Genomic DNA, 13,965 nt, shown 5'->3' with positions numbered 1-13,965 from the left:
GTACGGCAGCGAATCGGCTGTCTCCACTCCGCTGCGTGCCAGCAGTGCCCAGACAAGCGGCACCCAGCGGCGCTTTGCACCGTGAGCCAAGAAGAGGCTGATGTGCCGGAGCACGTGCTGCTCCGCTGCCCAGCACGGCCCTCGCTGGCTCCCGCCAAGGAATTGGATTTACATGGAAATAAAAAGCTCATTCGGACGCTCAAACATGGGAGAGCGTACAAGGCCCCGAAACACTCTGACTGGTTGATATAGCCTTGATCAGCATGTAGATGTGCACATGTGCTTTGCATGAAAAGGGCTTACTTTTCGCACAAACAGGCACTAATTTTTGACGCAAATCACGCAGAAATTTCGGCGTAAAATCGCTTGCGCCGAATTTCGGCGCAAGAGGGTCTCACGGGCGTCCGGCATAGTGTATGGATGTTTTTCAGTCTGGATTTCGGGGTTATGACGAACTTCGTCATTTACGCCGAAGTACGCCGAAAATTTCGGCGCAAGCCGTCGATTTACGCCGAAGTACGCCGAAAATTTTCGGCGCAAACGCCCAACTACGCCCGAGTTCTCGACGAAAGCGTGCATTTTTTCCAGTCGGGTCAGACGAAGGTGCAATCACCATTACGGCTCTTTTTAGAAATTAAAACGACTCAAAGCCGAGTTTCATACAACCAAATAACGGAAAAAACATTGCATACTAGTTATAGAATCTCTAACACCACGAAAAGAAGCAACATAAATAAAATATCGATGGAAGTCCTATTCATTCACTGACACCTGTCTGTTGAATCACGGTCATAGAATACTAGAACAGGTGTTGAATAACACCTGTTCCTGTGTGTTGCCGCGGATGCGTTGTAAATATCTCTATACCAGGCACTGTTCGCTCGCAACTTTATTTTATTAGTATGCTGCAGTTTCTCGGCTTCTCATTGGTGACATTCACAATGCCAATGCAAAGCACCAATAAGATGCTGAGATATGCAGGCAGCTGGCTTCCATATATGGCGAAATCGGCATACTGCTCATAAAATGAACAGAGAAAAAAGCCTGCTCGATATGAAATCTTCCTTTTTAAAAATGACGTCAGTGGCTTTTATCCAAACAGCGAATCAAAGCTCTTTTTCAACAAAGGTCTCTTATCTCCAAGTTCCAACACTACCCCAAAATGTAACGTCAGCTCCTGGCAGGGTGCCAAGAGCGGATGGCGGCGTGGGCGTGCTGCTCTCGGCCGTGAAACACCGCCTAGTTGAGATGATTCCATGGCGTTTTTTTTCGTCTAGCAGATTTTCGTCCGACTTTTCTTCGTCTGGCATTTTTTCGTCTGTACATTTTTTTCGTCTGTAAACTTTTTCGTCCAGACTTTTTTCGTTCGTATATTTTGAACTTATATGTTATGTTAACATCGCGGGTGCACACTCTGATAACATGTGATAACACTGCCAAGAACAGTCCATTTCATGTAACTATAGTCTGAGTCTAAGTAGACGCACGACTCGCAAAGTCTCAGGGTCTTAATGAGCTTATCTCTTTTGCCCATTGTGTAGGTTGCCTCGCTCCTTGTTAGAGGAGACTTACTTATGCGCCAAGAGTTGGTCTGTTTTTTAACCCTCGCCCGTATTGGTGTTTTTCCAGACGCGAACGTATAAGGGGGCGGGGGTCCGTTGGACCCCCCCCCCCCCTTGCCGTTTCGTCCCTGATCGAGCTAGAGCTTCGCGGAAAAAAACGAGCGTGCTGCCCGCGACGAGAGGAAGCCGATGATACCCAATTTTAAGGTCCTAGGTTATCGGTTGACCTTCCAGGTCAGGTCAATGACCCAAAAGTCGGGAAAATCGGGACCTGTTAGAACGTCGTAAAACGTGGCTGCTATGGGTTTTTTCGGGGTGCTGATCACGAATATCATGTTAGTTATGATCACTGATGATGTCTTTATGCATTGAGGCCAGGTCGGGTCAGGTCAGGTCAACCAGTAAGGATTTTGCCGGGTATTCGTAGTAGCCTCTGACAGCTTCGTAACATGTTACGAAGGCACCAAAAATGCTTCGTAAATGTTCAAATGGTTGCTAAATTCGAATTCAGCTCCAAAAACTAGCCTAGAAACATGTAAAACTCGAAAAAGTGAACCGAGGTCATCAAAGGTCAATGACCTGACCTGACCTTCCGGTGACCTTGACACCCACCCTAATGCATGGGAGCAACATCATATCCCATGTTTGAACACTTGAAACCACAAAAAGACTGCTAACGCGCGGCTAATGCGAGCCGACGTACGCCGAATCGCGATTCCGGCCAAACATGGTCTCGAAAAGTAGGTCACACGTCAAAGGTCATTAGGGTCAGGGTCATGAAATTTTCAGGATAGGTGTAAAATTGATTATCGCGAGGGTACTGAAAGTTTCGTCGCGATCGGCCGCTTTTTACGCGAGTTATTCGCGAAAAACAGAGGGGGTCCGTTCGACCCCCCCCTATACGGGCGAGGGTTAACCCGCGCCCTGGTGGGGTCTGTTTATAACGCGACCTGGTGGGGGGGGGGGCTATTTTTTGCCCCCCCTCGTATCTCCGAAACTACTGGACGGATCCGCGAAATTCAAACGGCGTTCGAAAGGCCTGTCAAATTTGTCGGGGGAAACCAAATTTCATTGACCTCGGGGTCACCGATGACGTCACAGGTCAGGTCAAAGATGAAATGTTTCACCGTTCATGGGTCATCTAGGGAATGCGCTATAACACCGAAGAAAACGCATTTTGTCGAGAATCAGCGATATGGCGTCAGTTGCCTAGTACATATGTTGTTATAAGAGGTCACTGACATTACCAGGTCAGGTCACAGGTCAGGTCACCAAGGGTCACAGGTTCACATGAACCTAACTTTAGGTACTAAGGTTGTGCGATGCATGTTTTATGGCCAATTTTTCATTTCCAACTCAATGGTGTTGGTTATAAGACTATCAGGTACGGCTTAGGTCACTTTCTGGTGAAGGTCAGGTCAAGGTCAGGTCAAAAAAGGTCAAATTTTAAAGTTGATGGTTTTGCATAAAATGGGTATTGATTCGATGCAGCTCGTCACGGGGAGTCTAATGGTGGTCTTTGTTTTGCGCTACGAGGTCTAGAATTGCTAAAAATTGAGTTTGAAAATTTGACGTCATCAATTTTGAACCGTTTTTTCGCTATAACTTCGCCAAAAAAAGAGGTATCAATCTCAAATTTGGTATGTGGATAGAAGGCGGTAAGGACTATCACATATATTCCGGTTTTTGCGAAATTCGAAAAACTTTTTGGATTTTTCGGCTATTATATTCAAAAAATCTATTTTTTTATTTTGGGGGGTCAAAATCCAAAAATTTCAAAAATCCGAGATAGCAGTTTTGTAGCCCTGTCAATTTTACAGCTTTTATGTCTTTATCGTTTTTCTGTATTTGCAAAGCTATAGGCCTGACAGCTCTTCCTGCGAAACCCTTTTTTGGGTCGAAAACGGCAGAACATGACGTCACTCTGACGTCATTTCCGGCCAACCTATCATAGTCTTTGGAAAAATTTTTGGTCACAATGTGTAAAATTGATGTCCGGGAGGATACTGAAAGTTTGGTGACGATCGGCGCAGCGGTTCTGGAGATATATCGAAAAGTCTGGAGGGGGGGCAAAAAATAGCCCCCCCCCACCAGGGCGCGGGTTAAGCATGTCCGATTTAAAAAGAACGACTGAACGATCTAAGCGTGAATTTAACTGAGCGGAAACTGAGCTAAGCTGAATTGAGCGGAAACTGAGCTGAGCTGAACGGGAACTGAGCTGAGCTGAGCTGAGCGGAAACTGAGCTGAGCTGAGCGGAAACTGAGCTGAGCGGAAACTGAGCTGAGCTGAGCTGAGCGGAAACTGAGCTGAGCTGAGCTGAGCGGAAGCTGAGCTGAGCTGAGCTGAGCGGAAACTGAGCTGAGCTGAGCTGAGCGTGAGCGGAGCACAGCCGGTTTGAGCGGAGCGTGAGCTGAGCTGAGCCGTGTTAAACTGAGCGGGAGCTGAGCGGGAGCGGATAAAACGGAGTTGAGCTGAGCGAGCTCACTTTTTTCTTGAGCTGTCACAAGTCTGCAAAGGTGTTGACAAATATTTGGACTGATTTGTGCCTCATTTTATTTAAACATGATTTTAACTAACTCATTCAACCATTTTGAAGCAAAAATAATATAATTTATTATATAATAATATAATAAATAATAAAATAATATATTTATATACACTGTGAATATAATTATTTATATACACTGTGAATATAATGTTACCTATGAAGTGAACCAATTCTAAACAAAGGGTTTGTTCCCGTCGCTCCTCTAACCTCCTCCAAGCTCCTCTAACCTCCTCTCGTTTCAAAAAATCGTTCCCGTCGCTCCTCCAAGCTCCTCCAAGCTCATCTTGATTTCACATCTCACCACCACTATTTGCCTCCTCCCTCATCCCAAACGAAAGTTGGTTTTTTGGAGGAGGCTCTTGCGTAGACATATTTGGCGCACGTAATACAAATGTGAATTGTTTATAAATGAGATTTAAGGGAAGTGGAAATGATTTTAGTGATTGATGACGATTGGATATCTTTAAATAGTAATGTTTGATATTAATCTAAGGTTATTTTATTAGAAAGCGATTATGATCTCTTGAGTTATGTTTGCGCGCCATAAATCGCCGACCGTTAGAGTCCGCAAACAGCTGATTTCCTCGCGAAAATGTTCCCGTGGCTCCTCTGAAACGGCTCTCCTCCAAGCTCATCCAACCTCATCCGAGATTTTTTGGGAGGAGCGACGGGAACAGACCCAAAGACTGACCGACCCCAGACATCTTACCATTGAGTTTCTATGAGGTCACTATATATCTCACTGAGGATGTTTGACAAAATCAGCCCCCTCCAAAGTCATATGGCAGCATGGGCGTGACTTTTCCTACTAGCCCATAGGGTTGCGTGTTAAAATGCGACTTTTCGCGCTCGGTTTTCAAGGTTTCGTAGTGTGGGCATCCACATACGAAGTATGTCAAAAGATAGCTACAACATTTTTATTTCCATTTTTGGGATGAAAAGTTCAAGCCCATCCAACCGTTTTCGAGATATTCGTCCATATATGACCCCATGTTTTTGATACATCGGAAGGTCCTGTGTTCGAATCTCGGACAGACCAAAACTTTTATCGTTAATGTGCGGCAAACCATTGCTGCAAAGTAAAGTAGGGGTGAGCGCGCTGGTGATGGATGGCTGTAAGTTGGCATACCTGACCTTTGATTCAAGCCGGATTTTGTGGCACCAACCTCATTTTCAGGTCAGGTCAGGTCACTGACCTATGACGTCATAAGTGAACCTCTGCACTGTCTCAAAAACGTCGTAACATAGCAACTCCATCAATTCAAGGAAATCTATCACAGGTAGATGAAACTTACAGAACTTATCAAACTCCCTTATTCTAAAAAAAGTCGTTAACTTCGGATTTCTCCTAAGGGTCACCTAACTTCAGGTCGGTCAGGTGATCTGGCCATTATAAGCCGATGGGGGGGGGGATATAGAGACAGTTATTTTGGCGCCGACAGTGATCTTAGACGGAAAAGACACAAATAGACTCAGAAAGACCTGCCAAATTGAATAACGTGCAACTTGACCTCATCATGAGGTAATGACCTGACCTGACCTTGGACGGAGGTCAACATCCTAAATTGACCTCACCCATACAAAAAGCATATCATTCGACGTGGCTGAGCATCACGAACACGATGGTGTCAAAATTGCAGCTCTGATACCATTTTAGGCGACCACCGAACAATCCACTTCCTGGTATGCCAATGCTTTTATTATCTAAAGACGATGAATACTGAACATTGTCATATATGCAAACATGCCACTTTGGATTACAGAGTAAGTGGTTCCCAATCGTACATACTACACGTTCCACACATCACACTACCGCTCGTAATTGCAATGCTTTGGCTCGTTGGAAATAAATTTTGGCATTGGAAGATGTCACGGTGTTACACTAAACATTGACCACAATTAGATATCAGGTATCAATATCAGTAACATTCAGCTCATCATCAACACATAACAATCAGAAGGAGAACACTACCTACAGTAAACCTCAAAGAGGTTTTGGCCATGGTAGGCAATGAGGCATAGCTGCGAGCAAGATCTTCGATCTGAGAAAACATGAAGATGAAATTACATGCATCACACTTGCAATAAAAACAAACTCAAGTGATACTTATCTTTGAAAAATTAGGATGAAAGAACATGAACCTATTTGAAAACATAACAAGCATTATCAGAGGAATAATGCATGGTTATTTAAAAGACCTGTTAATTAAGGTAGTGGATTGTTAACAGGATCTTAGAATGGTCGAGAGATGTTACCTTCAGAAGGGTTTCCTTTCGTGGTCACACATTGATGTTAACAAATGAACACCGGGTGGTGCACAGCCTGAAAGTCACAACTTCACACAAGCTGTTGTAGATGTTGAAAACTAGGCTTCCTTCCTGTTCAGATTAAGACAGTTGATGGCACCTTTGGTTAGCTTTGTTCAAGGAAGCATTCATTTTGCCAGTGTCGGTAGGGCAGCCTTGCTACATATAGGAATCTTGAGTCAGGCACATCATATGTAGTAGTGCATGTCTTGTCCTGAAAAAGGATCAGAGACATATGGCTAAGGAAGTCATGAATGGAATTGACTCAGGCTGCTCTGAGGATGATTGACCACAAAGACATGGCTATTGTGAAAGCCCTGAAATAACTTATGAACTGGTGTGTTTTGAGTGAAGTGGAATATCAAGAACAGCATTAAAAAAGAAAAAGTAAAAATTGACCTAAAAATTATCTTCCATGTTAAGTTTCAATCGCCTAAATCTTACGCGTTTTCATACAAAATTAAAATACCAAGAAATTGCACAATTATCACTAACATGTGGCAACAAATGCTTCTTTCTACTTACTATCCACTTTCATGGATGCAGGATGCATGTGTTTTGATTTCATTATCACAGCAAGACAGTTGTACGAGATGCTTACACTAAGTATTATGTTATATGTTGATGTTATTCAGCTGGAGCCTGGGACAGTGATATTGTATTGTTACGTTTGTTCAAAACCAATGTCCCAAAATTTGCCAGTTTTGGGTGGGAGGTGACATCCAACTGAAATCAATTTTCCACTTTCAAATCATCTCCAATTTTCAAGAACAATTTTTCACTCTGAAATAAAATTTTGGGACACTGATCACTGTTCATAACACCAGCTTCATTTCTTAGTAATGATAGCTTTCAGAAGACTTCAGTCATCCTTCATCAGCCTGGCAGGGCTCTAAAAATACATACAAACGAGTAGCGACCAACATAGAAAAGACAATACACAAATGGCGTACAAAAGCTGCCATTACAAATAGATAAAGCCGGTGTACGCAATCTTTGCAATACAATTATACCAAATATGCTCACAGATAAGTCGAAAGGTGTCGCCATGCATCACAATTGATTCCTTGAAACTTCTTTTGTAACACATCGCTACGCAACAGTGAAAGAATGAGAAAGCATGAGGCTGGCCCACCACCCAGTCAAGTTGAAGTACAGCAGATTGCAAATTTGTACACTGTTACTCAGAAAGGCCTTTGTTCACACAATTCCATGCATAATGAAGAGCCAATTTTTTAATGCACACGATAGTTATTTAATACTTAGCCAGCACAATTTGTAAGTCTTTAAATGTAGGGAGAACGCCATGGAACCGCGTGAAACCACAGGCCGCCGTGTGTATAAATATGAAGCGCAATGTATTGAAACACGAGCGCCAGCTGCGCCGCGCTTCAGCGCAGCCATATCCTAGGATAATTTTCGGTATATAGTAAAAAGCTCCCAGTTCTAGTTGTTTTTCTAGAGGATATAGTATAATTCTAGTATATACTAGGAAAAACTTTGGAGTACCCGACTCTTTAGTGCCCTGGACAAAATATTAGATCAGTAGGCATTTGAAGAGGGAGTATTGACGAAAGCGGCGCAGTCAGTTTGACGGGTAGGGGTTGTGGTATTTTTAAGCTTTTTTTGGCGAATTTCTGGTAGTTGAGCTTTTTTGTGCCGTCGTTAATGTTCACGATTGAAGCGTATTTCGAATGATATATAAATTGTATGGCATACATCGATAAGATGCGAAGGGTCTTGTAGTGGCGCGTGAAAACGAAAGCATTTCAATTTCCCAAAAAGAAACTTTTGCAGGTACCTAGTCCTTCATTCTGAAAAAATTTGGGTGTTGGTAGATTTGGATACCTGCTTGAGGTGGGGAGCTCAAACGCATTTCCTCAACAGCAGAAAAGTTTGAGGCAGAGGGGCTAAGCCCCACATTCCATAAGCCTAATGCCATTTCCATGCCCATTGCTATGGGTAATGGGATTATGATGACCCCCCCCCCCCCCCCCACCACTGAATTTAGCTGTATTATCAATTTGTGTCATTCTTACTGTGCTGATTTAAATGCTCACGAAAACTTGAGGGTAATGCATCTGATCCAGGGGTGACTTGACTGGTCCGTACTGCTGTCCAATGCTATGCACCCCTTTGTTTTTTCCTTGTTGCATGCATTGGGGAAAAGGCAAAGTGTCAACTGAGTATACTCAGTAGGTATACCATAGGTATACCTATGGAATGGATTGGGGGCTTGAGCCAACACCACTTTATCCTCAGAAAGGGGTAAGGGAGGGACTGGAGAGGAGCGTTCATACCTGTGTATGTATCAAGGCAAGGGTAAGGAACTCCAGTTTACATTGATTTGATGGTTAGTTATCTGGTGATTTCCCCCCACTTCTTCAGGTATGCTGATCAGTTGCTGCTAGGTATGCTTTTTGTGTGAAGTTTGCCTTTTGTGTGGCAGACTTGCAAGTAATAAAAGCTAAGCCATTGCTTGTGCTCTATATACGCGCAGGGTCATATCAATATGCTCAGGAACTTCAAATGGAGATGAATTTGGAAATTGAAACCTTAGGTCCTTTCAGAATTCAGATTGTCATATTGGTGTCCTCTTTAACTAGCATGGGGCTCTCTGAAGCTGGTGTGGTCCACTGTGACTGACAAGTTGTCTTTTCACACAGTAAGAGGGAGTCAGTCAGTTAGATGGTTTGAGGCCATTTCAGAGTGATGTTGGCTTCCCGAAATGTGGGGCCTCTGCAGTCTGAACTGAACCCCCACAGACTGTATGAGCTCAAGCCCTGGGCTGGATGCTGTCATCCCAGCAGGAGCTCTTGCAGCTTTCTGTTGGTAACCTGGGTTGGCCAGATCTGCACATCGTTGTAACTAATCTTTGGTATGCACCAGCAAATGTAATAGCAAATCAGAAGAAACAACATATTATGCATAAGTCATGTTACAGTTCAACCCATGGGTTTAAATAAAGAGCGATGCATGGAGTCAGAGTCAGGCCTGCAGCAATACTCATAGTGTGGAGAAAATTTGAGTCACTACTTCAAGTCAGCAGGGTGAACATGATTAGACATGAAGTTAATAATTTTCACTTTGCCTTGACCACTGACTTTATCAATTACTTCAAGGTAGACAAAGTTCAGTTTTGCCTGACTGTTCACCACATATATCAAATGCCATTGAAATTCTTTGAACTGAACCACTTGTGTTGGACATAGGGCCAGGCTCAGAGTAAGCTCTGTACTCCCCTATCCCCCAGTTAACTTCACTACAAAATACACCAAAAAATGGGCGCAAAATGACTACCTATGTGACTACTATTGCTTTGCTAGCACACCCTTATACCCCGATAATTAAGCAAAGTAATACACTGAAAATGCAGTCAAGCACATGTTATGTTTTAAATTATGTTTACCATTTACGTTTGCTTTTGTTTCCAGGCAATTGTCAACATCAGTGATGGATGGTGGACAGATTTCAACACCAGTCAGAGGCCAGTGCTGCATGCTCTGCTATAGACCATTGTATGGCACTGGCATCAGCATTTACCACACAAAGTGCTACCAGACTGATAAGAGCCTCTATGCCAGGCTGATGGAAGTGACAAATGTAAGTTGGCTTGTATGTTTTCCACCCTTAGTTTGTTACGCTTAATATGATAGTAGCTTCCAAATTTTGTGCACAATTGCTATTTCTGATGGGGCACGGGTTGGATAGGTGGCTACCCATCCATGACTCAATCTGCTCATTCAAAATTACAACTCCTATTCAAACATGTGATATGTTCACTATCCAATGTTTATCGCATCTCTCTATTGCCTGTTTCAGTACACGTCCAGCATACCGCAGTTGGCGAGTGACATGATGTGCAGCATCTGCTACACGATGATCAGTCAGTCGGACCAGCTGGGCAGCCAGCTGGGCCAGGTCACCAGGCACATCCGCGCCCTGTTCCATCAGATGGTGCAGCGGCAGACGGAGGTGGCGCGGCTGAGCCTGAGCCGGCCCGCGCCGGACGGCCGTCAGTCCGGTACGTAACCGACCGGGCCAGAGCTGACCCGATCACCCAGCAAACTCTGCAGTTAGCTACTACCTCTGGTGGTGCTGCTTTTTCGATTGGTGATTCAGATTAATTCATTTTGTTTTTTAAGCTTTTTATTGTAGAGATTGTATTGTAATAAAATGTTGATTCTTGTTCTAGATCGGCGAAAACTGATATTTTGTTTGTCGCTGGTATGTCGTTATCATCTTCTTTTTTTTCAATAAAAGTGTATAGCCGCTGCGAATAAAAGCGTTTCTGCTCTCTGCTTCATCATTTATCAGACTAACTAGAGCTTAGTTACGCTACTAGTTGTTTTATATGAAAACGGTCCGAATTCGTCCATATTTTTAGAAGTTCCTGATTCCTGACCCCGCGGTTTTTTATGCCGCGGTCGTGGCTAGCTGTACTCGCCTCTAACCCACCGACGCATATCTATCTGCAGAGGCGGCTGTCAGCGAGGCGCGGACCGCCGTCAACGGCACAGTCCCGCCGGCGGTGCTCAGCCCGCCGGCGACCTCCCGACCGGAGCCGTCCCCGGAGCAGAGGGCACCCACCAACCTGCAGACCTTCAAGAAACCCACTGAAGAGGTGCGTGACGCATCCCCAGCCCGTGTGCTGCTCCTTGCATTGCCGGTATCCGGGTGTGTCTTCGGTGTACGCTTGCGTACAATGCAGCCAGTGACATGATTTATACGTTTGTGTGTTCTCTGACCGCAGGAAGCTGTCCGGCAGCCTGCGGAGGCGGCCCAGCGGCAGTCCTGGCCGACGTCCAGCCCTGAGAGTGGTGATGGCGGCGGCCTGCAGCCGGCGGGCGCCTCCAGCAGCGGCCAGAACGAGGAAAACTCCCTGTTCAGCCTGAGCGCCTTCCTGCAGTCCAACCTGCGCGACACGGCGGGTGGCGGTGAGCGGGCCTCCCGCCCGCTGGCCCCCGCGCCCACCGTCACTCAGACGGGCGACTTCACAGACAAGTTTGTGCGCGGCACCGCCTCCTCAGACGCCTACCGGTACCAGTGCGTGCTGTGTCAGAAGCTGGGCGACTGCGAGGAGGCCGTGCGCCGGCACGTGCGTGCCGACCACCCGGGCGCCGACCGCATCAGCTTCCCCGAGTCGGCGGCGCAGAAGCGGCCGCGCGCGCCGTCCAGCGGCGGCCCCAAGCCACCCAAGATGCTGCGCTCGATCACGGCCACGGCGCCGGCCATGGCGCAGAACATCGCCGACCGCGCCTACGTCTGCGTCAACTGCGACAAGGCGTTCGGCTGCGAGGCGTTTCTGGCGCGTCATGTGGAGGCGCAGAAGTGTGGCCAGCTGTTCGGCTGCCAGTACTGCGGCAAAGAGTTCACCCGCTCCGATAAGAAGGTGCGCCACGAGCGGTCCCACACAGGCGAGCGACCCTACAGCTGTGAGTACTGCGGCAAGGCGTTCTCACGGCGCGACAAGTGCACCAAGCACGAGCGGACCCACACCCGCTGCCAGCCGCTCGAGTGTCACAGCTGCGGCGAGATGCTGTCCACCACCTCCGAGTACACTTCCCACCGGCGGCTGTGCGGCGAGCGGACGGCGGCGGCCGCGGCGGCAGCGCGCGCCGCAGCGGCCGCGGCCGCCTCCGCCGGCACGCTGTCGCTCTCGACGTCGGCCTGGCCGCAGCCGCTGCCCCAGGCGCCGCCGCCGCCGCTGCCGTCCCAGGTGTCTGACGTGTGACCGGTGTCGGTCGCGGCTGAGCGGCGGCCGGCCGGCTGGCTGCGGTGCCCGCTGAGGGTGCCGTCTGCCCGCGGCCGTCTGCGCGCGTCCCGAAGACCCACCGCAGCGGAGCGGGGATCGGCCCGTCTGCCGCCCTCCAGGTCAGTGGCGGCGCCTCCGTCGGCTGTGCCATGCTCTATCCAGTGTCCCGCACCCGTGAGCTCGACTGAAACTTTTAATCGACTCTCAGCTACATTGCGGGGTATCGCCGGCATAATAAGAGGCGATGTCATAATATTTAATTGTTCACGATGAGCTGACGGGTTTGCCTTTTGCTTTCTTCATGACGTACGGACCAATCATTGTGAGCCAGTTCTGATCATTTGCAGCTAGCCTATCATGGCAGTAAAAGTTGGAAGGCAAAAGTTTACTTTTATATCCATGCACTCGATACTGCATTCAGTCTCTCAGCTAGCTATTTTGACAACTTAACTGGCGATATGCTGCGACACTTTGTCTTGAGTCGTTTTCATTGGGTTGTATATCTTTTCATCGGTCCGACAATTGTGTCGGATGCTTGTCATCAGCTCTGAACAGCCGGCTTTCACCTGCCCTCGGGCTGTGCTCTGGGTGGGCGTAAAGTTTAAACTAGCCACCTATCGCTCTGCTGATTGGTTCTTGATTATGATATTCACTCAGGATTAGCTGCCTTTAAAGTGTTTATTTTAAGCTCGGAGCTGAGACCTTTTCTTAGCAGTCTTTTAACTCTACATTTGTTGGCTGTGCAGCAATGTTGCCACTCACTCCGCAAGTTGAGATGTCAAACAGCTAATCTCGAATTTCGCACGTGCTCACTCTGTGCGTTGCGTTCGTCCTGAACAGCTTCATCGGGTTAAGCTGTTATGCCCAATGCGTTAACCGCTAATCGTAATTTAGATACACGGCGGTATGGTAACCAAGGACGTCGATTTCGGCAGCTTTACGAACTGTGTGGTTACGATGCAACCGTCGGGAGTGCACAGAGTGTTTCTGATCACGCTGAGTGCTTACTGCAGATGAGGACTACGGAACATTGGTATTAGTTTGGATGAATTGCTGGGAGTGAGCTTTGCACTTTCGAATGCAGCTTACGTTGCTCGCGCACCGTTTCGAATAGCTATTTATGGAAACTCATCCCTATGCCTTGCTGCAGTTTCTCGAGCATTTTTGAGCAAGGCATCATTGATCTGATTTGAAATGGCGCGCATACTGTCAGGAATATGCGATAGTTAGGACAGACGTTCTTACGATATCAGGGCCTTAGGCCAAAGATTGGACTTGGTAAATGTTCATCACTGGTGGATGGCATCTGGGCTATTTTTGTATTCACGAAGTGCCATGCTTTAGATCATGATTTCGCCTGTACATTTTCCCTCATATTTTGTGTCATCTTGCGAATAATATGAATACACAAGGTATTTTGTATGACTGGTTTCATTGCGTGGAAGAAATTAACTGTTCTGAAAGATGCATTCGGAAATCGGTATTATATTGCAACAAATGACTGACTGTAACATTGTCCTGTCGACAATTGAGTGACGGCCGTCTTCGGCGATATCACCACGTCCTACCATCGGAGGCAACGTGCCAGCATCGGGCCGCGGCCGGTCAGTCGGCGGCTTGGGTTCACAGTCCTCAGTCTCGGCCCCGCCTCTTTTAATCATTTACTCGCGCTCATCTTTGTCAGTCTTCGTCCCGCTGCTCACAAAGTGGCTGTTCGGGCCCGGATACAGCTCAACCGCTATCTCTGAATACGTTGGATCAAGTTACCATTCGCCTTACGTTCGGATTATTT

General features: G+C 46.8%; 2 protein-coding genes across 16 annotated transcripts in view; one reads left to right on the top strand and one right to left on the bottom strand.

The window, feature by feature from the left end:
• Positions 1 to 7,710, bottom strand: part of LOC122382740 (THO complex subunit 6 homolog) — a 33,972-nt gene extending 26,262 nt beyond the window's left edge. The window contains exon 1 of one of the 12 annotated variants that reach the window (XM_043368465.1): positions 7,692 to 7,710. The gene's annotated coding sequence lies outside the window, so the exon portion shown is untranslated. The other 11 variants (XM_043368462.1, XM_043368468.1, XM_043368467.1 and 8 more) reach the window with 11 other exon arrangements.
• On the top strand, positions 4,730 to 13,595 carry LOC122382739 (zinc finger protein 135-like). 4 transcript variants are annotated; one of them, XM_043368449.1, is made up of 5 exons: positions 4,730 to 4,837; positions 9,853 to 10,021; positions 10,241 to 10,442; positions 10,897 to 11,042; positions 11,172 to 13,595. In XM_043368449.1, exons 1-5 carry the CDS (start codon positions 4,833 to 4,835, stop codon positions 12,150 to 12,152), a joined length of 1,503 nt encoding a protein of 500 aa, XP_043224384.1. In that variant the 5' UTR covers positions 4,730 to 4,832; the 3' UTR covers positions 12,153 to 13,595. The 4 variants fall into 4 exon arrangements, with proteins under 4 accessions (XP_043224384.1, XP_043224386.1, XP_043224387.1 ...); XM_043368451.1 differs by lacking the exon at positions 4,730 to 4,837 and adding an exon at positions 7,962 to 8,015; XM_043368452.1 differs by lacking the exon at positions 4,730 to 4,837 and adding an exon at positions 7,973 to 8,002.
• The last annotated feature ends 370 nt before the right edge of the window (positions 13,596 to 13,965 follow it).

This window comes from Amphibalanus amphitrite, unplaced genomic scaffold, assembly GCF_019059575.1.
Source record: "Amphibalanus amphitrite isolate SeventyFive unplaced genomic scaffold, NRLGWU_Aamphi_draft 000146F_arrow, whole genome shotgun sequence".
NCBI classification, from domain to species: Eukaryota; Metazoa; Arthropoda; class Thecostraca; order Balanomorpha; family Balanidae; genus Amphibalanus; species Amphibalanus amphitrite.
The sequence above is the reverse complement of the archived record's forward strand: the minus strand, read 5'-3'. Positions and strand labels throughout refer to the sequence as shown.

Bases quoted from the DNA above. Each gene is read 5' to 3' on its own strand.
- LOC122382739 (XM_043368449.1), top strand. The intron at 10,022-10,240 runs GTAAGTTGGCTT...TGCCTGTTTCAG, and splicing joins GGCTGATGGAAGTGACAAAT to TACACGTCCAGCATACCGCA. The intron at 11,043-11,171 runs GTGCGTGACGCA...CTCTGACCGCAG, and splicing joins TCAAGAAACCCACTGAAGAG to GAAGCTGTCCGGCAGCCTGC.